Source organism: Tiliqua scincoides, chromosome 1, assembly GCF_035046505.1.
Source record: "Tiliqua scincoides isolate rTilSci1 chromosome 1, rTilSci1.hap2, whole genome shotgun sequence".
Taxonomy (NCBI): Eukaryota; Metazoa; Chordata; class Lepidosauria; order Squamata; family Scincidae; genus Tiliqua; species Tiliqua scincoides.
The window spans coordinates 52,292,628-52,318,971 of NC_089821.1; the positions used below are offsets into that span (position 1 = coordinate 52,292,628).

A 26,344-nucleotide genomic window follows, 5' to 3' on the forward strand; every position below is an offset into this window, starting at 1 on the left:
TTTCCCCATGTTTTTTCCAGGCTAAACATTACAGGACCTTTAAATCATTTCTCATCTTGGTTCCAGACACCTCACCTACTCATCTATTTATCTGTCTATGGATTTCTAGCCCACCTTTTGGCTCTAAAAATAGCTACAATCCTTACCTGATTGTGCCGCTGAACAAAATAGGATCTTGGAGAATGATAGACAGTCTGGATCTCAATGTTTGCAAGGGAAGTTTGGCAATGTCTATACCATCTATAATAATCCTTCCTGGGTTTTTTTGTTAAAAAAAACAAAAAAGCGAACAGTGTTTATCCTGTTTAACACCTTTCTAATTATATCACACTGCAGTTAAAGAACATTTGATGGGCACAAAATCACATACCGTACATACCTCACATAGCAGCTAGTTACAGTAGCTTAAACTACCCTTAAGGGCCCAATCTTATCCTATCCTGCAGTGCATGCAGGGTATACTTGGATCAGTGCTAATTTGCTGGCCCAGGTCATAAGCAAAAGCACTAGAAACTAGCTTTTTAAATGAAAGGTGGCGTTCTCAGAATGGTAGTTGGCCATCTCCTTCTGCATAAAGCTACTAGTAAAGGTGTGCCCCGGTATCTGCAGGGGTTCTGTTCCAGAACCTCCCACAGATAGTTGAAACTGCAGATAACTGGGGATGCGCTGAGGGCTTTCCACTGAGAGCTTCATCAGCCCTCATAATGCGTTTTAAAGGCATAAAAATGTTACTGCCAGTTTTTATGAAAAAACTGGAAATAGCATTTTCTATGCTGAGTTGCAGAGGTAGCCTATATCTGAATGCCAGATGCGAGGGAGTGGCAATAGGATACAGGTATCTTGTTGTCTTAAGTGCTCCCTGAGTGCCTAATCCTATCCAATTTTCCAGTACTGGTGCAGCCACAATGCAGCCCCAAGGTAAAGGAACAAGTGCTCCCATACCTTAAGGAGGCCTCTGTGACTCCCTCCCTACCACAGGATGCAGTGCATGCTCCTTTGGCACAGCTACACTGGCAATGGAAAATTGGATACGATTGGGCCCTGAGGCATCATGTATCAGATATAAAATATTAAAGCAATACAATCAAACTAGGCATGTTGAATAATAATAGCAACTTTGGTTAATCTGCACCATCTTACCTTCAAAGGTATCAACCATTCTAAAAAAGGCTAGAGAAAAAGATGATTTTCCACTGCCTGTTCGGCCACATATTCCAATCTGCAAATCAAAATAAAAAGAGAGGAGATGGGGAAACATATGTATGGAGTGACTATCATAAACACTAGGGCAGTGGTTCTCAAACTGGTGGGTCATGACCCACTAGCCTAAGAACCACTGATGTTGCCCTTTTAAGGGGCGGGGAAAGAGAGAAGGCAGCAAAGTGATCCCCTGGATTGTGCCACTGGGCACACAGGGACTTTTTTGTAATTCACTGTAGTCCCTGCTGGCATACAGGAGGCGCAGGGAGTCCCGCGGAGCCCTCTGCAGGGCTCCCTGCACCTCTAAACACTGGAAAAACGTGATTGCGACTGACTTCTGGGTTGCTATCACAAAATCCAGTGTGAAAGTGGGTCATGATCGCATTTTCCCAGTGTTTAGGAGTCCTGTAGAGGGCTCTGCAGGACTCTCCGCACCTCCCCGCATCCTGGGGGTTGTGTCCCTGCTTTCCACCCTGTCCCCACAGACTTACTCTGGTTCTCAAACTCCCAGAGAGTCCCAGAGAGTTTGAGAACAGCTGCACTAAGGCTTAAGAAAGGGCAATGCAAATGCAGGAGTAGATTGTCATTGGCAAATTCCATATTGTTGAAGGACACTGAGAATTATTAATAGCTTGGCTTTAGATGCATTTGCAGCAATGCTTATTGTTCAAGAATGTGTATCTGTGTGCAAGAAGGATCTTCTGAAATATACATATGCAATATACATAGGTTGCAATCCTATCCACACTTACCTGGAAGTAAGCCCCATTGACTATAATGGGACTTACTTCCGAGTAGACATACATAGGTTTGTACTTTGAATTAATTATAGGTATATTGTTAGAAAGTTATAACTATGAGGCTGCAATCCTAACCTCATTTTCCAGGGAGTAAGTCCCATTGAACACAATAGGACTTACTTCTGAGTAGACCTGGTTAGGATTGTAACCTAACTAAGTTAGAAGAGACAGTGATAATTTCCATTTTCACAGTTTCAGTTTGTTTCATTGAGGGAAAAGGGATATGTAACCCTGGAGAATACTGAAAGTTTCAGTAACTAAAAGTTGAATAAAACATAAGAACATTGTTCTCTTTTCTTCTACAAGTATGAGTAGAAGGTATCTGGGGAGTTTAAAAATATAAGAGATCATAACTCTGATGATGCCTAAGGGAACAATGTAGGGAGACACAAGAATTTTTTCCCCTTTAATTTTTATTTATTTATTTATTTATTTATTTATTTATTTATTTATTTAAAGCATCAAGTACAACATTTTGTAATTAGAACAAAAGGAATCTATTTAAGATGACCATGTAAATAGGTTCTTCATTTTCCACAATTCTCTTTTTTCAAGTTCAAAAGACATTGGCGCTCCAGCAAAAAAACACTAATCACTGACTGAAGACCCATTTTTCCAATAAACACACAAGGCTTCCCAAAACAATCAGGAGGACAGGAGGTTTAGTATATATTAACATATCTAAGAACCCAAGTTCAGAGTGAAAGGAAATGCCTTGATCTCCTGAGGCAACAATTTTGTATACAATATCATTACCTAAAAAATTAAAGACCAACAATCCAGACCACTTTCCACATCGTTCTTCCTATCCAACTCAGCACTATATGTTAACAAGGGCTGCCATATTTTCATAAATTGATCATTTATTTCTCCTCGATATATTCTGGCCTTATTGGTCAATTTTTCCATAGTAACTATTTGCCAGGTCCTATTCAAAAATCTCTGTAATGTAAGATCTAGGGCATTTCTCCAGCTTTTTGCAATCTCACACCTTGCTAGTCCAGTAAGATTTGCAATTAATTCTTTATTACTCAACTTCTCATTTTCCCCAGTGAATAATGAAAATAATAATAATGTTTCATTCCCAATTATTTTTTGATTAGCCAAAGCTTCTATCCATGTGATTATTTCCTGCCAATGCAAACACAAGAATTAAGAGTTAAGAGTAAAAAGGTGACCCTTTTTTGTGAATCAATGTGTGCTATGTTGGGTCTTAGATCTCATAGCATAGTTTTGAGAGCATGGGAGACAAATGTAAGGCTTTGAGGCTGCAAGCCTATGCACTTACCCAGGAACTTTGCAAGACTTCTGTCTCAGTAAATATGCTTAGAATTACACTGCACAAGTGCCAATTTAACAGAACTCATTTTAAAAAGCAAACACCAAAACAGTGCTGAATAATAATAATAATAATAATAATAATAATAATAATAATAATAATAATAATAATAGTATCAAATATTCTGACCAGATATTGGCACCTGTGCAATGTATCTAAGATAGGGATCATTTTCATTTTCTGGAATAATTATGAACTTAGTCTTTGTCACAAGCATATCATTTTTATTAAACTTTGATTCTGACAGTTAAAAGTATCTGTTTGAGGGATCAAGCTGATGCTGTATTACCTTTTGTCCTGGAGAGATATGTGCACTGACATGCTTTAGGACAGGCTTCAGTGTACTGTCATAGCGGACACTCAGGTTCTGTATTTGAATCTCACCCTGGTCAGGCCAGTTCTGAGGAATCTGTGCTGGAGCTATATCCAAAGTAAAACATTTATTTTAAAAATAGCAATCACATGGATAAACATGGTCTGCTGAACATTCAGGTTATTCATGACTCTTTTCTTTGAACCACTACATATTTAACAAGGTTATTCCACAAGTTGTATGGCATCATACTCACAGAGGAGTCCTTCATAATTTTCAGCTTCTGTTTTTATAAGGCCATTGAGCCTTTTCACTGCCCCAAGTTGGAGTTCCATATCAGCCAGGTTGCGAACCATCCAGTTTAGGTAGTTAGATACCTAAAATAAATAGCTAAATAAGATATGTATCTATATCTGGTATAAAAATATAATAAGTATCTCATAAACCATAACATCCAAAGTCATATTTTCAACTTCAATAAAAAAGAGAACTCCTATTATCCAGACTCTTAATACTCTGAACACTTTGCAGGTCTTCTAAGCGCTCAAACTTCTGCTGGTGAGGCTGTTTTCTGGCAACATCAGTAGGGTTATTACAACTTTACTTTTTTCCAATCTGTTTTGATAGTTGCAGTGTTTGACCACAGGTACTATCTTACTAAGCTTGAGACATCCACTAAAATTTAGGACATCCACTAAAATTGAGTGTTGGGCGGGTTAGGACAGACAAAAGAAAATATTTCTTTACTCAGCGTGTGGTTGGTCTGTGGAACTCCTTGCCACAGGATGTGGTGCTGGCGTCTAGCCTAGACACCTTTAAAAGGGGATTGGACAAGTTTCTGGAGGAAAAATCCATTATGGGGTACAAGCCATGATGTGTATGCGCAACCTCCTGATTTTAGGAATGGGTTAAGTCAGAATGCCAGATGTAGGGGAGGGCACCAGGATGAGGTCTCTTGTTATCTGGTGTGCTCCCTGGGGCATTTGGTGGGCCGCTGTGAGATACAGGAAGCTGGACTAGATGGGCCTATGGCCTGATCCAGTGGGGCTGTTCTTATGTTCTTATGACAGCTGAATAAGGGCGCAATCCTAACTATCAGTTAGGCTGGCGCAAGTCTCTTGTGCCAGTCAAGGAGGGTCACAAATGTGCTGTAAAGCACATTTGTGCCTCCTCGTGAGTTAGCTGGGCCGGCGCAAGGATGTGGATCGGACCATGGAACTAGCATCCAGCCTCCGTGCCGAGAGATGGTTGTGAGTCCGATGTAGGGGTCTGGGGAGGGCGGGGAGGAGGTGGGAGGGAGGCGTTCCAAGGTGGGTGGAGAGCATTCTAGGGGGTAGGCGGGCGGGCAGTGGGAGGAGGGGCTGGGACCCAGCAGTTATACCAGATTCCAACCCCGTTCCCCAAACAGTATGGAATGGCTCCAGGCCGCTCCATTCTTCTCGGACTTGCATCACCTCCTGAGGTGGCACCGGTCTGAGAAGACTCATTGGGGCTGTGGTGGCTTATCTGGCAGTAAGGGAAAGACTTTCCCCTTGCTTCTGGCTGAGCCAATTCTGGCCCCAATCCTGTGCTGGATACAGCGCAGGCCTCCTGGCCTGCCTGTTCCAACACAAGATAGGATTGCGCGGTAAGATGCTTAGTGGCCCAATCCTATTGGGACCCTGTGCTGCAGGACCCTGTGCTGCGTGAAAGTTAGGCCTCTGGCATGTACTTCCAGGCTGCAACAGCAGATGGGTAGCAGAGGCTCAAGAGGCCTCTGTCAGTACTGTAATTTGGTGGTGGAAGCATGTCCTAGGCGGGGAGGTGGAAGGCAGGGACAGTTTTGGGGCAGATTGGGAGAAAGGCAAGGGGTGGGAGGTGAAGGATCTTGGTGGCACCAGTGTGCGCCAGATCTTATCTCCTCTTTCCCAAAGCATCCCTTTTCTCTCCTCAAACTTATGCCAGCAAAATGGCTAGTGTAGGTCTGAGGAGACCCATAGGTGACCTCCTGCTTGCTGTCCAGTCACCCCCCCCCCCACTATTAGATGAAGAGTGCACTCTGCCTGCACACCTACATCAGAGCCAATGGTGGGGGATAGGATTGGGCAGTAGGCCCAGTTGTGATACATATTTTGGGAGACAAATGCAGATTGAATGGCAACCCTATGTAGAACTAATTTCCTTTAATTTGCTTACCATCAGAGCATACGTTAGTCCCAAGCCTACAAGACCAGGAGAGAGATGATTGTTTAGAGAATTTGTAATTGAAGCGACAGCTGCGATGAGTACCACACATGCACCAATATATTCCTGAAGAAATAATAAGAATATAAATTGTCACGGCATGCAAAAAGATACTCATAGTTCAACTATTTCTGATAACTTGAGAGTCAAAAAATAGACTCCTGCAATTGATAAGACTGAAATACAGGAGAGGTTAGAGATTTATAATCCTCCTGTTGTGAGCATTTGATGGCTGAGATACTTCCATGTCCTACAAGATGTGTAGAACAAACTGTGTAGTTGTAGGTCTAAATTACAAGTGTTAATGCACTCAGGGGTTGATCCTATCCAACTTTCCAGTGCTGATGCAACTCCAATGCAGCCCCGAGGTAAGAGAACAATGTTCCCACACCTTGACTGTCCCCCCACAGCAGGATGCAGCACCCACCCCATTGGCACAGCTACATCAGTGCTGGGAAGTTAGATAGGATATGGCCCTCAGTCTCTTACAAATCAAGCACCAGTGCACATCTAGAAAGAAAATTATCTTGATAAAACCAATATGCAGATCAAATATTTAGGCAGCCGTCATGAAGTGACAGGGCTAACTCCTCCAGCTCCTAAACATCTGTACAGAGTCTTTACCTTCTGCCCTTTCCTCAGGGAGGGAGGAGGAGAACAGCAGTAGTAGCAGCAGATTGACCAGCCCCACCCTGGTTGAACCTGTCCCCTGTGGACTGTCATCTTTCAACGGCAGGGTATTTGGCCTGCAGGGTGAATTGTCACTAAAGGGGTGACACGAAAGGTGGTTGCCCTTTTGAGAAGAAGCAAGTGTCACCCTTTTCAGTCACCAGAAGCCCTTGCAAGAGTGTTTTTTGGGGTGCTGTTCTTATGAGAGGACATTCTGTGCTCTTTTCTTGCTTTTCCTGACATCTGTCGGTGGTGAGGTTTTTGGTTTAGTTTGGTTGGTGTGGTTTTGTTTTTTGCTGTGTGCCTTGGGTTGGGGGCTCCTTCTCTTTTCTTACCTGGGGTTACCTGGATGGTGGTTCTGGCCTTGCGGGATGGAGGGCAAATTTTCAGTACAGGGAGGGTAGGGGGAGAGTTGGTGCTGCCATTGAGAGGGTGATAGGCTGAAGGAGATATCGTGGTGGCTGTTGAGCTGGCCATTCCAGGGGAAGGAAGGTTAGTCAGAATATAATTCATTTAAAATAAGTAGCAAAATGTTCTGTTGGGAAGATTTCACTGGGCTTGTCTAAGTAGCTCTTTGGACCCAGATCAACAATGAGAAAATCTTTATGAGCTAAATATTTGGTTGTCATGCAGCTGTTCTCTGGTAAGGACAACAGCCTTACCAGAAAACAACTGGCAATACTAAACCATATAAAAGTAAAAAGAATAAACAATTTCAAGATCTTTTACTGTCACTTATATAGCCTTAAGGGAGTGTAATGTACTTGCCATTCGCACTTCCAGCCAGCGATTGGCAGCTGTAAGGAAAAGGGAAGCGATGTTGTTAGCATCTGTATACTCAAGAAGCTTCTGTTTAAACCGGGATTCATACCTTTATAAAAGAAAAACAACAGATCAGCACAATGGAAATAATTGCTGTCTCATTAATATCGAAGAGGTCCATGTTTCCCCCCCAGCCTAAAATAACCCACTAAAGACACCTGAGATATGGTGACTTTCCCTCAAAACAGTATCAGTCACATGCAAATAAACTTGTGTGACATTTCATGATAACATGAGATTAAACAATGTAACGTGCAATGTAATGTGTAAAGACCAAAGCATATTTTATAGGCTGCTTTGGCTAAATAAGCATTCTTGAGAGGAATTTGGGAACTTGTATAAAGAAATTAAGGGACAACAGCCTTTATATTTATAACAATGCCAATAGCTGGTAAGGGGGAATGGGGCAACAAGTTCTGAGAAAGGTATAAGCTCTTAAAAGGTGTGTTAAATATGTGTTAAAATACTAATCTTAATCTGACCTCAAAATACCATGTTGTAATTCAAACAATTACATTTGGGCCTGTGAGACACTTATGCCTTATATAAGAAAATGTAAAAGCCTGTCATGCACTGAGCTACAACACATGGAAATAGTGAATTAAAAAATATATCTGTTGAAGATTTATTTGCAGCTACAGAATCAAAAACTTCTTTGCTGCAGAAGAGTTATCATCTTTGTCAAGGCTATCAAGGATGTGCTAACTAACCCTCTTTAACTTGGTTCTGTTACTGAACTAATTTTAGAAACTCAAGATCTGAGCACTTTGCTTAGTGATTGGAATCCAAACTTCAAATGTCACTTCTACTGGCAGCTGAAAAGAAGTACAGCCCTAAAAATAGCTAAGTTGCATGCAGGATCTTCAGAGTACAAACAAACAAATATGGGGGACTGTTGCATGTCTGCTTCTGTTTGTATCAAAGGCTTATCAATGAGCTTGAATTTATTTGCTTGCCTAAGTGCTGAACTGGTGTTCCTAGGCAGCAGTTTCTTTCAATGTGACAAAAGGAATTCTAAAGGAGATGTTTTAAACCCACTGAAAGCATAAGTGGGATAGCATAAGGAACAACATGTTCCAGCAAAACTCCATAAAGTACTGCTTTAATAGCTACAAGGGCATTTTTATCTTCTTTCCAAATAGAGAAAACAAGACTTAAAAAAATACAGGGATCAGAAACATAATGACACAGTAGACCTACTTTGTCTGGCTGCACACAATTGTGAAACAAATACCAATCAGCAGTAACAGACTGATTTATGTAACCAATTTGCAATAACTATAGTAATTAAACATAAATATTAAGTTAATTTTGCTGTTTAGATTTTAGCCAGACAGTCATTCAATTGAATATAGCTAGAGGGGTATGATGACTCAGTTCAAGGCAACAAAATATTGTAAGATAGTGCACTTCTGCAAATTGGAACTTTGTAACAAAAGCATCCTGCTTAATTTCTAGTTAGACGCCTTCCCCTTTACTTTCCGTTGAAGCCATTGCATTGGGGTACCATCTTGAAACTCATTTCTGGAAGGAGGACAAACTAGTATTCTTGTCTTGATCACCTGACTCCCTTTCCCAAAGCTTTTCATACTGAAAAAGTTGTGATAAAGGGAGAAAGGGAGTTTGGCCCATTCACTGGGTTCTTACGCCAACAAAGTCAGCAGTGACAGGGAGGATACACAGAAGAATACTCACAGCCAACTTTTCTCTCAAACCACCTTGACATTTTCAAAGTTGCTATTACAGTGGTCTTAAATGAGTAAAAATTTAGTAGGCAAACTACCCATGAAGCCATTCATCCGTAAGATAGTTGCTCTTTAGTAATTTGCTAAAGCTTGTTGCTTCAGTTTATAATGGAGAAATTGGCTTCGGAGTTAGTGCCAAATTGTGCAGTAAAACTCTATTTATCAGGGATGTGCTGATCCACCACAGTGAGACTCAAGAAAAGTTTCAAGTTGCTCCCCCCTTTGAGTTGACTCGTATGTGATTCTTTATGGACAGTCTTTGGGACTTGGCCACAGCCTTTTTGGGACTCTGACACTAGTCAGAGTCTTTTCAATACATGAGTCAGACATGGCTCCACAGAAAAAACAGAGCTGGTGGCGATGTGTGCATGCGCACACTCTCATTTAACACTCCCCTGATGTCCCCACCCATATGTAAACAAAAGTTCTGCTATTCTTCAAGTGAGTGCAGAAGGGCAGAAAGCACCAATCGGTCCATTACAAACCCCAGCAACTACTTGTACCCAAGAAAAACTCCTGAGTCTCGAGTCACTTCCGGTTTCAAAACATGTAGTCTCAAGTCTGCAGGAGTCAGGGAAATGTGTGTTTGGCAACTCGAATCCAAGTCTTACAAGTCAAGTCACCCATCCCTGCTATTTAGTGTAACTGGAGATCCAACTAGGCATCCATGTAAAATGTCTTGACTTGCCCCAAAACTTTACTCCAAAGCAGAGCACTTTAGAAACATGAACTCCACCTGCACCCATGAATTTTCCTTGTCATAACATAAGGACACTGGTGGACCTAGGGCAGGGTAAACGGGGCAGATGCCCCAAGCGCTGACCCTCTGGGGCGGCTCCACCAGCCTCACCCCCTCCCCACCCTTTTGTCCTTTTCTTAAAGGAGAAGGGGCACTCATGATCTCTGCTGGAAAAGCAGCTGGAAAAGAAGGCCCTCTAGGCACCCCCTGCACTCTTCTCCTCTGCTCCAACCATAACCAATCCCAGGACGTGCAGGGTGAGGGGCACGCTGGGAGATGGGAGGGGAAGAAGCGCTGGTTGTGTGAGGTGGATGAGGGAGGGAGGGAGGCTGTAAAGAACAGGGGATTGTTCTGATGGCACTCAGGACTCTCCACTGGCTGAGTATCAGCTAAGCAGCTGAGCTATTTCTGTAGCCCTGTCCCCTTAGCCAATTTCTGTCTACTCAGAAGTAAGTCTCATTGTGTTCAATGGGTCTTACTCCCAGGTAACTACACAGAGCTGAGGTATTCAATCTGTGCGTGGGGCTTCCCTAGGGAGGCGTGGCTAGCTCCCAGGGGCATCCTGAGGCATATGGGGGAGAGAAGTGGCTGTAGCTGTTCAGCTCAGCTGCACCTGCTGCTTGCCTACTTGCTGCTTTTCTGTGGCTGTAAATGAGGTGGGTGGGGCAGTGTGAGGTGGGGGAGAAGGCTTGCTGGGCAGCAGAGGAGATGCTGCATCTCATCACAGGGTGTGCTCCTGGCAGGCTTCAAACTGGGAGGGAAGAGTAAGTACAGGCAGCACAGCGCTTTCCTCTGTTTGGGAAGTAGGGAGCCCAGCCTGCTCTTAGTGGGGGGTGTCCAAATGCCCCAGCCTGCATTCCTCTGTCTTGCCTGGGGGGGGGGAATAGGGGTGGCATCTGCATGTTGGTGTGTATGTGTGTGAGCATGTACTTTGGGGGGTGAGTTGTAATTTTGCTCTGTGTGGCTGCAATCCTAGTCTTACTTTCCTGGGAGTAAGCCCCATTGACTCAAATGGGACTTACTTCTGAGTAGACCTACATAGGCGTGGGGGTCTGTGTCAGCTTAACCAAGGATCTTCACCTTTCTCTTTTTCTCCCCCTTCAAGAAAGAAAAAAAGCCACTCTTGATGGCTTAGCCTCCAAAAATTGATTAAAAAATAAAAATACCCATTCCTTTTCAGCCATCCCCCTTTTTTCTCCTGCCTCCTGGGGGGGGGGGGAACTTCCCATGTTGGCTGCTATTGTAAGACAAAAGGCACAATCCTAGCTAGGTCTACTCAGAAGTAAGTCCTATTGTGTTCAATGGGACTTACTCCCAGTAAAGTGAGGTTAGGATTGCAACCAAACAGCCTCTGGGTCTCAGTTTACATCAGTTTGCAATTAGCAGATACACACAAAACAAAGTCTTCCCCTCCCCCAGCAAATCCATCACTTCCCCCCTCCCTTTCCAAAACCCTCCAGGTGTGCTGCTAACAAACTCAGGGCACATGCCTTACCAGGTCTACTCAGGAGTAATGCCTATCTTGTTCAATGGGGCTTACTCTCAGGTTAGTGTGGTTAGGATTGCAGCCTCAGAGTGCTGGTAGCTGTTTTTCTGTTTCTAGTGTATAATTATAACACCTTCATCCCCATTTTGGGGTAACTGAGCTGTTGTTTCCAAATAAATGTGCTCAGGATTATGATTTATGGGTAACTTCTTACATTGCATTTGAAAGATCCAGAACACTTTAGGATGCAGTTGTCTCTGAGAGAATGCTTTTGATCAGATATTTTCAGAGTTCATAATGCTACTTAAGACAGAACTGTATGTGTGGGAGATGTGCCAAGATTGTAAAATATTCATGACCCTGTGACAACTTAGGGCCCAATTCTATCCAATTTTCCAGTGCCAGTGCAGCTATGCCAGTGGGGCATGCACTTCATCCTGTAGTGGGGAGGCAGACAGAGAAGCCTCCTCAAGGTATGGGAACATTTGTTCCCTTACTTTGGGACTGCACTGGTGCTGGAAAGTTGGATAGGATTGGGCCCTAGGGCTGCAATCCTAACCTCACTTTCCTGGGAGTAGGACCAATTGAACACAATAGGACTTACTTTTGAGTAGACTTGCTTAGGATTGTGCCCTAACAAAGTAATGTGGCACAAGCTTTTGTAAGCTAAAGTTATTTCATCTACCATTTTTACATTGCTATATTCTATAATAAAGTAATAATACATTTAATTGATTGATTGATTGATTGATTGATGGGGGTGGCGTCAAAATGTTAGTTTGCCCTGGGTGACAGATGGGCTAGGTACGCCACTGCATAAGGAGACAAATTCTTGAATCCAGGCAGGGTAACAAACATAGGAAAAGCCTTTGTGGATCAGGTCAAAGTCCCATCTACTTGGACATCCTGTTTCCCACAATGGCCCTCCTTTGGCAAGTCAACTCTTGGAAGCCCACAAGCAGGACAGAAAGGCATAGTTTCCCCCACTATTATTCTCCTGCAACAAGTATTTGGAGGCACACTGCTGTTAAACTGGAGGTGGCACATAGCCATCATGTCTAGTAGCCATTGATAGATCTGTCCTCTTGTGTGGGGAAGCACAGCAGACACAGCAAGCAAGCAACACAGTATCAGAATAAGGGATTCAAGCACAAAGTATGAGCATGATGGATAAAGAATCAAGTAGCTAGGTGGAAAGGCAGGATATGGGTGGCTTGCAGAGGTAAAATTGGAGTATATTGAGAGTCATGTTAGCTGTAAGGGTGTGTCTAGACAGCACTTTGATCACTACAGTGAAACTTTCACATTTCAAACCAGGTTCTTTGACAAAAAAGTAATTTTTTTTTTTAAGGATCAAAATGCAGTTCTGGATCTAGTGACTGCTTCAATTACAAAATCCTGTAGTGTGGGCAAGGGGTAGTGTGTTGAAGCATAAGTGGTGTGTAGGGGTTGGCTGTGCCATGGATACATATCTCCCCATTGTTAAAACCAACATGCAAATTTGTCATTACATTTATCTCATCAAAAATTCTGCTGGAGGAAGCAGCAGACTGTTTTTGGACAGCTAAAAGATTTTACACATTTTTAATGGTTGTATAAAATAGTTGAAGAAAAACAGGGATTGAATTTATATAGTGAATTTAGGGCACAATCCTAGGCTGGGGCAGCACAGAGATGAACGGCGCCTACGAAGGCTGTATCCAGCTTCCACAGTGACGGAGGAAGGTAAGTTTGCCTCGGCTTTTCCAGGCCATTGTGGGGGGTCTGGGAGGCATGTGGGGAGGGGAGGGAAGGAGGAGTTTCGGGGCATGCGGAGGGTGAGCAGGTGGTGGGTGTTCCCAGGGGGCAGGGAGCAGGAGCAGTTATGCCAGATCCTAGCCCATTTGTCAGGTGGCACCAAGCAGAACCATTGGGGCTGCTGTAGCATGACACAGAATAAGGGGAAAGTTTCCCCTTGCCTCAGGCTGAGCCTCAGACAGCCCCAAACTTGTGCTGGAAACATTACAGGTCTGCTGGCCTGCCTGCTCCAGCACAAGTTAGGATTGGGCCCTTAGATCATTACATTAGCAAAATTGAAATTATTCATATTTACTAAACACTCAGAATAGGAAAAGAGTCAATGTAATGTTGATCATTTAGAATATTACAGCCAAATTCCTTGCTGTGTTGGAAAATCAGGACAAAAATATTTCTATGAAATATACCTGAATGCTCGTATAGTGGTTAGACCTTCCATAGTCTCTGAAAAGTGAGAAAGTAGTGGGAGTTGGGTACTGTCATCCAACTGCTGTAAGTCCCTGAAAAAAAATTAATACTAGTTTTTAAAAAGCAGTCAGGTGTTTTCCTAATACATGTGAAAAAGCACAGTATTGTGCAGGTGATAATAAATTCAGTTTCTAGTTCACTAAAATTATAGATAGATGCAAACCTGATATGGTGAATTTCAGACACCCTAACTAAAGTGTTGATAAGTATTTAGATGAAAAGTAGGAAGATATTCATTAGCTCAAACTTATGCAAAACAAAATAATTGGAAGAATTTTTTTTGTACATACAGTATATACCATTTTGTCAGACTGTAATATATTCATTAAATGCTTACCTTGATGCTACTCTAAAGTATTTCTGAATGAAATAGCATATGACAGCAAGAGGAACTATAGCTATGAGAAACACAGGTGTGACGTAGGAGATCACAGCCAGAGCTGATAAACATAGCAAGGTGGAACGGCTCAAACACTCCAGAGTGGCAGGTATGTGCTAAACAAATAAACACAATAAAGCAAAGATGAATATTAAGTGCAATGCAAGCAAATCAAAATGAAAATGAAATCAAAGTTAATCTTGTTCATTCTTCCCTCTTTCATATGGTATTGAATATTTAATTTTAGATTTTTCCATGAAATGAGATGTGGATTCTGGTGAAAATGTCTGCATGGCTTTGGGCAGAGTTTAGTCTAGTCTGTACATCTCAACTAGCTAAAATTTCAGACAAAAAATAAATCCTATGCAGATTAGGTTTCAGTACACTTTGAATAGAATTATGTGGCAAGAATATCAACAGTTAAAACACTAATAGCCAGTCCTCAATGCATTTACTCAAAACTAAGTCCCAATGAACTCAGTGAGTCCTGATAAAATAAGAATAGGATTAGGCTGTTTATATTACAGAATCTCAGAACAGATCCAGGAAATTCCTTTCACAGACATCCCATATCAAGAAGAAATTGTCTGCTCTTCTTTTTAAGTCTGTAAAAAAGATTCTATATAAATTAAGAACTTCACAATTTTAGGAAGTTAAGGCCTTAGGGACAAACTACATGTGTGAAATGTATGTTTTGGTCTCTTTATTTCCTAGATCTGGGGTCAGCAACCTGTGTTTTCAGAGCCGCATGCGGCTCTTTCAGTGGTCTGATGCGGCTCTCGAGTGGGGGCTGGAAGCGGGGCGCCTTCCCCGCAGCCGCCGCCCAGCCAGCTCAGCCCCGAGGTTGAGCTCGCTGCAGGGAGAAGGAAGGAAGGGCGCAAGGAAGAGATGCCCGGCTGCCCTGTGCGGCAGGGTCTCCGCCCCCTTGCCCAGCAGGGTGCTTGCTCACAGTGGGGGGCGGAGAGCAGGTCCAGGAGAGCGCCGCCGCCCCTGCCTGCCAAGGAAGGAGCTGCTGTGGGCGAAGGCGGCACCCAGCCTGCACTCAGCAGCCAGCGCCCGCAGCACATCGCTGCAAGGCACCCCCTGCCTGCCCCCGCCACCAGCGGCTCTGTCCCGAGGTTGAGCTCGCTGCAGGGCAAAGGAAGGGCGCAAGGAAGAGGGGGGTGGAGAGCAGGTCCGGGAGAGCCGCTGGTGGTGGGCGCAGGGGTGCCTTGCATCTCTTTCCCTGCGCCCTTCCTTCGTCCTGAGGTTCTGCTTGCTGCAGGGCGAAGGAAGGGCGCAAGGAAGAGGGGGTGGAGAGCAGGTCCGGGAGAGCAGGTCCGGGAGAGCCGCTGGTGGTGGGTGCGGGGGTGCCTTGCATCTCTTTCCCTGAGCCCTTCCTTTGCCCTGCAGCGAGCTCAACCTCGGGACAGAGCCGCTAGTGGCGGGGGCGGGCGGGGGGTGCCTTGCAGTGATGTGCTGCGGGCGCTGGCTGCTGAGTGCGGGCTGGGCGCTGCCTTCGCCCACAGCAGCTCCTTCCTTGGCAGGCAGGGGCGGCGGCGCTCTCCCGGACCTGCTCTCCGCCCCCCACTGTGAGCAAGCACCCTGCTGGGCAAGGGGGTGGACACTCTGCTGCACAGGGCAGCCAGGCATCTCTTCCTTGCGCCCTTCCTTCCTTCGCCCTGCAGCGAGCTCAACCTCGGGGCTGAGCTGGCGGGGGAAGGCGCCCCGCTTCCAGCCCCCACTCGAGAGCCGCATTGTGAAAAAACCGCAGATGGCCAGATGAACAGTGGGATGCGTTCACCGAGTAGCACTGGTGAGGCCCATGACTGGTGAACATTTGGGAACTGGCTGGCAACATCGCACATGCTGTCCAAACATCCCGGTGCAGACCGATGGCCATGTGCCAAACTCATATTCCTGAGAAGCTGGAGCCTTCTAAGGAACTTCCTCACATGTGAAAAATGGAATTGTGAAATGGCCCATAAACTTCTTTATGACTCACCAAGATCAACCTGCATGTTAGTGAGTTTTATGCTGGCTAAATGCCAGTGTGCAGCTGAGCACAGCTGATAACCACACCATGCCACAGACCATGCGCCGCCTTCGCCCACAGCAGCTCCTTCCTTTGCAGGAAGATCCAGGGACCGGGACAACAGCAGAGCAAAGGTAAGTAAATAGTAAATAAAAAAAATATTTTCTTGGTGCTGCATAATAAAAGGACATGAGAACATAAGAACAGCCCCACTGGATCAGGCCATAGGCCCATCTAGTGCAGCTTCCTGTATCCCACAGCGGCCCACCAAATGCCCCAGGGAGCACACAAGATAACAAGAGACCTCATTCTGGTGCCCTCCCTTGTATCTGGCATTCTGACATAGCCCACTTCTAAAATCAGGAGGTTGTGCATACACATCATGGCTTGTACCCCCGTAATGGATTTTTCCTCCAGAAACTTGTCCAATCCCCTTTTAAAGGCGTCTAGGCCAGATGCCGTCACCACATCCTGTGGCAAGGAGTTCCACAGACCAACCACACTCTGAGTAAAGAAATATTTTCTTTTGTCTGTCCTAACTCTCCCAGCACTCAACTTTAGTGTATGTCCCCTGGTTCTGGTGTTATATGAGAGTGTAAAGAGCATCTCTAGTCTATCCACTCTGTCCATCCCCTGCATAATTTTGTATGTCTCAATCATGTCCCCCCTCAGGCACCTCTTTTCTAGGCTGAAGAGGCCCAAACGCCGTGGCCTTTCCTCATAAGGAAGGTGCCCCAGCACCTACAAGGGACCTACAAGAGGGGGCTACATTATAAAAATGGGACTTATAAGAGCATAAAGGTAAAAAACAAAACAAAACTATATATGCAGTGTTATCTTCATTTTAGATGTCAAAAGGGTTTTGTGGCTCCCAAGGTTTGCTTTTCTGCGGAAAATGGGTCCAAATGGCTCTTTGAATGTTTAAGGTTGCAGACCCCTGTCCTAGATTTTTAAACTGCATATTACATGGGGAATGGAAAGCCATGGTTGGGAATAGGAGGTCTGAATACTTTCTTCTCCAATGGCTTTGAACAAAATTGTGTCCCTTGCATACTATTTACAACAGGAAAAAATTTCCATTGGCTTGCAATGGAAGCTTTTCTTTCTATTGTTAGAGATGTTCTTAAACATTTTTAGAAGTATGTTTATTTCTAGCTTACCTGGTCAATAGTGTTGCAATCAGCTGAAAATCTATTCAAGATACTTCCCAGTGGAGTTGTTTCAAAAAATCTGTAAAAGGCAGTAAGAAAATGCATCAAGTTTGATACCCACAGAAGTTCTACTCTAGTTATTCCTGGACTGTGTTTGAATCCAAACCCATAACACTCTGCTCAGTGATAAGTGACAGCCCAATCTGAACCTGTGTCAGCATAGCCAGACTCACCCACTTTCTAAAGCAGGGGTCTCCAAACCTTTTGGCCAGTGGGCTGCATCAAATGTCTGGCAAAGTTTTGAGGGCCGAAAAAAATTTAAATATACATTTTATATAAACAAATTAGAGATGGAACTTAGATGTGTGAATAAATGCATGAATGGGCTCATTATTCAACCTCTCTGGCCCTTAGAACACCCTCCAGATGCAACCAGAGCCTAGTTCCAGTCATGTTTGGCAAAGTGGGCCAGGGGCTTTCAGGGGACAAGAGGCTGGCCGTGGGCCAGATAGAGAGGTTTGGAGACCCCTGTTCTAAAGCATGAATACATACTGCACGGATGGCACAAGTGATTCCACTGACCATCATTGACTTCCTAGTTTATTAAAGCAGTGGTTCCCAACCTCCTGTCCCTTTAAGCCAGGGTTGGGAACCTATTGAGGGCCTGTAGGTGACAGCACCTATCACTTCCAAGTTATCCCCACCACTGCCACCACTGACTACAGGGGGGTAAGAAGCCCCATAAAATCCCCTTTCTTAACTCCCTGTCATGGGTGGCACTGGTAGGGAAAGCCCAGAACTATGTCATGAAGGAAAGTAATGAAGTAGATCAATGCAGCTGCCTTCCATTGCAAGCTGGAAGCAGGTGGCAATGGCTGCCTCGAGGTGAAGAGCACCCAAAACCCACTGCTCCTCCCACCACACACTTTGATGTGTGCCACATCACTTGCTTCATTTTGGGCCAGCCCTGATACTGCTCAAAATTGTTTATAAGAAGTGAAAATGTTATACATAATTGTTCAGTGAAAAGCTCTCTGTTTATATGCAGTCTCCTAGATTTAGATGCAATTCCTAAGAACTCACAGTAACCAACAGCCATGCTATTCTTACTGAAGTTGAGTTAAAAGAGGAAACAGCAGTACACCTAAAAGTAGGGTAAGATTTAAAGGGACAGTATATCCAGTATCCACTTGGTGAACTTATGTGAGAAGCAGTCATATTTGTGGGGTGAATGTTTGGAGAATATCTGAAGGAAGGACTGGGTTTAGAGCATGGGAAAAGTACAGCTGACCATATTTCATTGATACAGTATTCCTTGTAATGCACTTGCTGCTCTTTGTGGCAACTGTAATAGGGATTTCATTAATTGAGGTGTGTATGTGTGTGTGAGAGAGAGAGAGAGAGGGAGAGAGAGAGTGTGAATTCATGGTGACAGAAGATTGTGAGTATTGGGCCAGATGGCATCTTGGTATCTTTCAACTTTGTAATTTATAACTTTGTGATTCTATGATAGGAAAAGTATATATTAGTGTGGACGTGGGTAGGGAATTCTTATTATCTGCTTTGCTAAAGTGGACAAAGACATCCAAGGTAAGATTTTAGGCATGATCATTGGATTAAGTAGAAAATAAGAGTTTACAATTAGATAGAAAATGGTGTATGTGACTTCATCTCTGAGAGGTCATTTATGCTTTCCCGTTTCCGTATATTTTTCTTTCATTTAAAATGCAATATTAGGACATATTAGAACTGTATATCTGCATATAATATTATATGCCCTAAGTCCTTGGGACAGGATGCCTCACAAATGAAAAAAAACAAACAAAAAACAAACAATTTATAATAGATTCGCATTTGAAAGACAACTTTGCAATTACATGTAACATTGTTATTTTATTATTCATATGAAGAAGAATACCTCATTGGTGCCAAAATAATTTTATTCAGCAGAAAACAATGTAGCTTCTTGGCGACTTTTAAACCAGTCCACTCTACTGCTATTGATGTTACGAGACATAATATAATTCCAAGGCAGCAGAGAATACTGAATACCCTTGAATAGGGTGAATGATCAAAACTGGATGCCTAAGGAAGAAAGAAAGAAACCGGAGCAAAGAGACATAGTATTTTAGGGTAATTCAGAAAAACCAGAGTCATGATTCTGGTGAATATTCTTGTTTGCCAACACACATGTTCACAGCCCAAGCCTTTTCATTTCTTGCGCTTGCCAAAATATAGGTCACAGGTCCACTAGCAGCTTTGGAAGAAGGATTCGTGGGAAAATAATGGCTTTGATACAATCTGTGCATATGCAAACATACACAGGCACACTATAGCTGCTATTAATTTTGTTAAGGAGGTGGATTTATGCTTACAGATTTAGAGCCCAATCCTGAGGTCTGCAGCACAGCTCCGCACCATGGACCACAGTTGCAAACGTGCCGTAAGGCACTTTGCGGGGCTCACCACCAGAGCTAGCCCAGCGCCAGCCAGAGCTGGGCTAGTGCGCAGCGGTGGCCTGGGTTCCATAGCTCAGGGTTCACCCGGACCGCCGGGCTGCGGAACAAGAGGCGGGGGCATGGGGGAGGCGTTCCGGGGAGGGGGGAGGCCGGCAGGAGGCATGCCGGGGGCAGGTGGGATGTATGTCGAGGGAGAGAGAAAGGCGGATCCGCAGAGCTGAGCTCCACAGGATCCCAGGCGCTCGTACAGGTCAGCGCGCCCTACACGAGTGCCTTTACTTTAGCGCCAACCTTTTGGTCGGTGCTAAAGAGAATAGTCCCATTGCAGGGCTGCTTCCCTTTACTCGGGGGAAGGGGACGAATGTCCCCTTCTCCTGAGGTGCCTCCTGCGGTAGCACGGGAGGCGCAGGATCCAGTGGGAACCCTGCACGGAACCGCCGAGTCTGGGAGCTCCAGGCAGCTCAGGATTGGGTTGCCCCTCTGTTATATCTTAATGTATGCCTAATAAAGGTTTATTCATTCATTCATTCATTCATATCTTAATGTCAAAACTGCCTGTAAAGAGGAAGCAGGATTATGCTGTTCAAGCCCATGTGCACTGGTCTTTCAAGCATAAGTCCTATGAAATTGTTCGTAACATGTGGATATAGGTTGGGGCAATGGTGGAATAGGTGCCCATTGGGCAGATGAGCACAATCCCTTCTCCCTAGTAAACATATGCTCTATGTACTTACAACTATATCACTATGAAAAAAACTCCGAGAAACAGGGATAATAAAATATAGGCTTTGATCCAGGGAATCACTTCCTCTGATGGAAGGAATTTTCTATGGAAAAAGATCTTCTATCAGAGAAAGGGAACTTTTAAATCCAACCTGTAGTTTGAGACTCTGACAGAACTTCATGTTAACTGGAAACAGGATAATCACCAGACAGTGCAAAAATAAAACATTCAGCAATTAGAGTTCATCTTTGTTAGGACACTGGGCCCAATCCTGAACCCTCACAGTGCTAGCACTGGGAGTTGTAAATGTGCCATAAAGCACATTTATGGCACCAGGAGTGTAGGGAGCACTGCTGCTGGGCCCGTGCCAGTCAGGCACTGGGCCTTACACTGGCAGGAGGAGGATGCACTTCCAGTGGGGTAAGTGAAACGGTCAGGCAGGCTGCCACCTCTCAGGGGCGGGACAGACGGAGAAACAGGGGTGGGAGGGGTAGACTGATGGAGCTCTGCTCCACCATATTCTGAACTCCCTGTCGGGCTGAAAAGTCCCTCAAGTCTGCCCCAGCAAAACAGCTGGCGTAGACCTGAGAAACCCCATTTTGGTGCTTGGGGCTTCCTCCAAGGAAACTCCCAGAAGCTTCCTGGTGCTTGGTGGATACGGCAGTAGTCGCTTTGGTGCCACTGCTCCGGAGGGTGCTGGGAAGCATAGGATTTGGCTGCCCAATAGACATTTGATTTGACAGTGCTTGGTAAAAAAGACTAATAGTTTTATTGTGTTTATAGCGTTGTTACCTGTATTGAATCGTGGGAGCCAGGACTGACTACAAATCCAACTAAATTAATAAAATAGATTACATCTTTATAAACACAAATTAAAATAATTCAATCTGTTTTTAATCAAATAATTAAATTATTTATATAATAATAAAATAATAATAATTATTTATATAATAAAAAAGTTTTTAATTAAATAATTCCAACTTTATATGTGACTCATAGGAATAATTAGTCCTTCTATGAAACAAATAAGTTTATTATGCTGATGCTCCTCAAATCAATTATGCGTTTTCTTTAAACACAGATAAAAATTTCCATGATGTTGGCGCTTACATAAGATGTAAATCTAGAGCTAGGTTGTCAAGCAATGTATGGTTGGGGCTGCAATCCTATGCACACTTACCTGGGAGTAAGACCCACTGAACTCCAAAGAAGTTGTTAGTAGACATGCAAAGGATGATGTGGTTAATAACTTCAATTGAAAATAACAGATGCACTCTAATCCGGAAATGAAATGTAATGGTTGCTTTACATGTTAAATTTAAAAGATGGAGATTAACCTTCAGAATGGAAAAAACATGTGTAGTAAAAGCAAGGAGCATGGAAAAGGAAAATCAGATTATGATGCTGCCATGCTATGAGGGAGTTTAGTAGATCTTAAACAAGAACATAGAGGAGAAATTAGACATGGGGATGTCATTTTTTAATGGCAAGTTTGTGTCTTCCATAATGTCTCATCAATGTATTATGTTCAAAATATATTTATGCCTCTGTGCTGACATTATAAAACACATTTTTTTCCCCCCAGCAAAGGTTAATCTTCATGGTGAAATATATTAGGTTGTATCTAAATACTGGAGCTGGAAGAAGTGGCCTTGTAAAGGAAAAAAAATCATCTTAGAAACGCCATACCCTAGAATGAGAGCAGTTCATCTTCTTAGAAATGGCTTCAGATGTCCACTGAGCTAGCCAAAAGTCAATAGATACCATAACTGAATGTTTCAGAAGTTGTGAAAGCACCAGCAAAGGCAGGAGGAGGAACCCTGCTGAGCTAAGGTATTTCCCACACGCTCGCCAAGGCATCTTTGCTCTTTGATGAAGAACAGAAGAGAGGTTGTCGTCGTCATCACTTTCTGGTATTTCATCTGCAATAAAGACTTTATTCATCAGGAATAAAGGTTGTTGGACAGTAAAGAAATACCTCCATTGTATACTAATTTTCACTTTCCTCTTCTCTTCCGCCTCCATTTCTTTATGTACTTTTGACAGCACTTTAAATATTATAAGAATCACAGAAGTGGCTTGGCTTTTGACTCAGACAAACAATGTAATCCTATACAGGTTTACTCAGATGTAAGTCCCACTGTTAATGTAGTTTACTACAGGAGAGTGTTCATAAGAGTGACTCACTGCCCAATCCTATCCCCAATTTGTGACAGTGGGGGGACTGTACTACTACTGTTAAAGACCCAGTGACAGGGCGCGGAGCACACCGCTGCTGAAACTGACGCTTAGCAGTGGCATCTCCAGAGACATGCCATCTGAGTATCGGCATGTGCATGTGTGTGGAATACTGACTGAACAGGCCCTGTCACGCTCTGATATATGACCAAAGAAAATATATTTTAATGCATCTGTAATGCATGTTAATTTCAATGGATCCTACTTAAAATCAGTCCTAAATTAAAAAAAAAATAATTATCATCTATTTTTATACAATTTAGGCCCCTATCCCCATTGGAGCCTCGCGTTGCCAGAACTATTGTTCTGACAGTGCAAGGTCTATAACAGCAGCACAAAAGCCAAGCCACTGTTGCATGCTACTGGGCCACTGCCACAGAAAGCAAGAGGCATGGTGCAGCTCTGGGCACCAATAAGTTGGCAGGCAGGGAAGGGATGGGAAGTGGTCGGTAAAGGGAAAATCTCAGGGGCAAATGTGCACACCAGATCCTATCCTCCATTTTCCAATCCACTCTGCCCCCTTTCTTTCCTTGGACTTACACCAGCTATATAGCTGGCATGGGTATGAGGAGACCCGGCCATGGGCCATCAAGGGACCTTGGCAGAAGGAAGTAAAAATATTTTTATTTACTTCTGGAGTGCCTCCTAATCATAGCCCCTCCATTGGATGCAGCCTGCACGCCATTAATGTTGCTGCATTGGTGCCAATGGTAGGGGATAATATTGGGTAGTTGGTGGCTTAAGAATTCTATAGTAATTTCTATAGTGATTTTGTTTTATAAGTTAAATAATGGAACTGTAGACTAGCCACTCACGATTAATTCAGAGTCTGACACTTAAACCGTGTTTAAATTATTCAGTGAATGCGGAGAGTTTTCTCAGGAAGCTATGATTTATAGATGCCTGGAGTAATCTAGCCTTTGCAATCCCAAAGAAAGAAGATCTGTGCAGAAGTTTTGCACTATGGAATAAATACCTATGCATGCATGAATGCTACCTTATGACTTCTAAGATGCAGCTAAAATTAGTTCTATTGAAATAAGTTCATATTAAGCTTGTTGTAGCAAGCAATATCTACATTTATTCCAAGAATAGGTGTTCACTTGGAATAGGTGTTCTTGGAACTCTATAGAGTTCCAAGAATAGGTGAATGTTGCTCAGAGACATTCCGACCAGTGATGAGTCACATATGTGATGGCCGTCGCTGGTCCTTGTTCACCCACCACCAGCCTCTGAAGCAGAGGGGAGCTGTGCTCCCCTTACCTCTGGGGGCTTTTCTGAGCCCCACAGAATCAGCGTGCATCTGCAACTTCTGTTTTCCTTGCGAAAAGTTACCTTTTTTTTGCCTTTTTGGGCATTTGGAGGCCTGGGGAAGACCTCCAGGATTCCATCAGGAAACTGGAACTTGCGTCTTTTAGTTGGCTTTGGCCATTCTAAATCTCACAGAGGCATGGCGATCTGTGAGGCTTAGAAAAGTCTCCAGAAGTGAGGGGAGCACAGTTCCAGTCAACGTCACTTAACGTCAAGCCTTGCTTGACAACAGAAGTGCAGGAATGCATCCCTGTCATTACGCGACACACAACTGTACTTTGCAGGATGTTTTGTTTACATTATTTTATTACATCTGCACTTACTTCTTCTAAGGAGCTCAGGAAGTATAGTACAGTCACATCTTACACAGGGGTTAGGTTCCAAAGTCTGCACAGAAGGCAAAAATCGTATATACTCAAAATTGCCCTTGAAAATTCCTTAACTAACAGGGGTGCTGCAGGATGTTCCCAGCTGCTTCTTTCATCCCAGCTCTCTTGGGTGCCACCATCTTGGCTGGACTGATCGTGCACTATTCTTGTGAGTTCTCCTGTGAGGTCTTGGGGAAGTGCTCCTGGGTAAGACCTAGCAGCTGCTATGGGTCAACATGGACCTACACTGGCAATATTGCTTGTACAAGTCCATGATGATTCATTAAGGCAGATCAGGCACAGGAAGGGGGTTTGGATTTGGTGAGAGCTGCTGCCATTGATCCCACCCACCCCAGGGCCTGATCCACCTGTCCCAATAACTGTCGCCCAAAAGTGGTGGCATATGCCCAAGTAGACCTAAAGGTGGCCCCAAAGCTTTCGAAGAGGTAAGTATAAACATAGCTTCCATTTGCCCTTGGGTCACCCCTCCACCAATGGATGCAGTATGCACCTTTCTGGTGTGACTGCATGCATTAATTAATTAAATTAATTAATTAGATTTGTATTCCGCCTTTCTCCCTGAAGGGCACCCAAGGCGGCTAACAATCAAGTTAAAATACAAACAAACAAGGATATAAATAAACATTAAAAATACAAAACACTTAAAAACAATTAAAACAAGATAAAATATATAGCAGCAGATTAAATGCACACAGTAAAAGACATAATTTATAAATTTATAAAAACAGCCCTTATAGCGCCTCGAAGGCTTTCCTGAATAAAAAAGTCTTCAGGCTCCGCCGGAACATTAATAATGAGGAAGCTGTCCTCAGTTCAAAGGGGAGGGAATTCCATAGTGCAGGTGCCACCACTGAAAAGGCCCTGTTTCTGGCCGCCATTCCCTTCACCACTCTCAATGACGGCACAACCAACAGGGCCCCTTCTGATCACCTTAGAGAACGGACCGGACTATACGGAAGAAGGCGCTCTCTCAAATACGCTGGTCCCAAGCTGTTTAGGGTTTTAAAGGTGATAACCAGCACCTTGAATTCAGCCCGGAAATGAATGGGCAGCCAGTGCAGTCGCCAGAGTAGCGGCGTGACAGAGTCAAACCGCCAACCCTCAGCAACTAGCTGTAGCACTAGCTGTAGCTTCTGGACCGTCTTCAGGGGCAGCCCCACATAGAGCACGTTACAATAATCTAATCTTGATGTCACTATGGCATGGACCACCATGGCCAGGTATGGCTGCAGCTGGCACATCAGCTGAAGCTGGGCAAAGGCACTCCTGGCCACAGCCTACACTTGGACATCCAGGAGGAGCTGCGAGTCCAGGAGAACCCCCAAGCTGCAAACCTGTTTTTTCAGGGGGAGTGCAACCCCATTCAGAGCAGGGCGATAGTCCAGCACCTGCATCGTGGTTTTCTGCACCAGGAGGACCTCTGTCTTGCCCGGATTTAATTTCAGTTTGTTCGCCCTCATCCAGATCCCAACTGCCTCCAGGCAATGCTCTAGGACAGAGACAGCCACCCTAGAGTCTGGTGGAAAGGAGAGATAGAGCTGGGTGTCATCAGCATACTGATGGCACCCAACTCCAAATCCCCGGATGACCTCTCCCAGCGGTTTCATGTAGATATTAAACAACATGGGGGACAATACAGAACCCTGCGGCGACCCATACCTCAAGGGCCAGGGTGCCAAACAGGAGTCCCCCAGTACCACCATCTGGGATCTGTCGGCCAAAAAGGACCGGAACCACTGCAAAATAGTGCCCCTAATCCCCAATTTGGCCAACCGTCCCAGAAGGACACCATGGTCGATGGTGTCGAAAGCCGCTAAGAGGTCCAAAAGGACTAGCAAGGATGCACTCCCTCCGTCCAGCCCTCGGCGTAGGTCATCCACCAAGGTGACCAATGCTGTCTCCGTCCCGAAGCCAGACCTGAAGCCAGATTGAAAAGGATCTAGATAATCCACTTTATCCAGGATCCTCTATAGCTGAGACACCACCACCGGCTCAATCACTTTGCCCAGAAATGGGAGGTTTGAAACTGGCCAATAATTACCCAATATAGAGGGGTCCAGAGACGGCTTTTTCAGGAG

General features: G+C 44.2%; 1 protein-coding gene across 2 annotated transcripts in view; it reads right to left on the bottom strand.

Annotated features, from left to right (window-relative positions):
- ABCC8 (ATP binding cassette subfamily C member 8) overlaps window positions 1-26,344 on the bottom strand; it is a 96,747-nt gene that overhangs the window by 5,730 nt on the left and 64,673 nt on the right. For both annotated transcript variants that reach the window (XM_066609495.1, XM_066609496.1), the window contains 11 exons: window positions 22,018-22,250; window positions 19,064-19,230; window positions 17,155-17,224; window positions 13,939-14,096; window positions 13,541-13,633; window positions 7,313-7,415; window positions 5,828-5,941; window positions 3,909-4,029; window positions 3,629-3,759; window positions 1,141-1,219; window positions 147-255 (listed from right to left, as the gene is read on the bottom strand). In XM_066609495.1, the coding sequence (XP_066465592.1) occupies window positions 147-255; window positions 1,141-1,219; window positions 3,629-3,759; window positions 3,909-4,029; window positions 5,828-5,941; window positions 7,313-7,415; window positions 13,541-13,633; window positions 13,939-14,096; window positions 17,155-17,224; window positions 19,064-19,230; window positions 22,018-22,250 (1,378 nt within the window). The remainder of the gene's footprint in view (window positions 1-146; window positions 256-1,140; window positions 1,220-3,628; window positions 3,760-3,908; window positions 4,030-5,827; window positions 5,942-7,312; window positions 7,416-13,540; window positions 13,634-13,938; window positions 14,097-17,154; window positions 17,225-19,063; window positions 19,231-22,017; window positions 22,251-26,344) is intronic.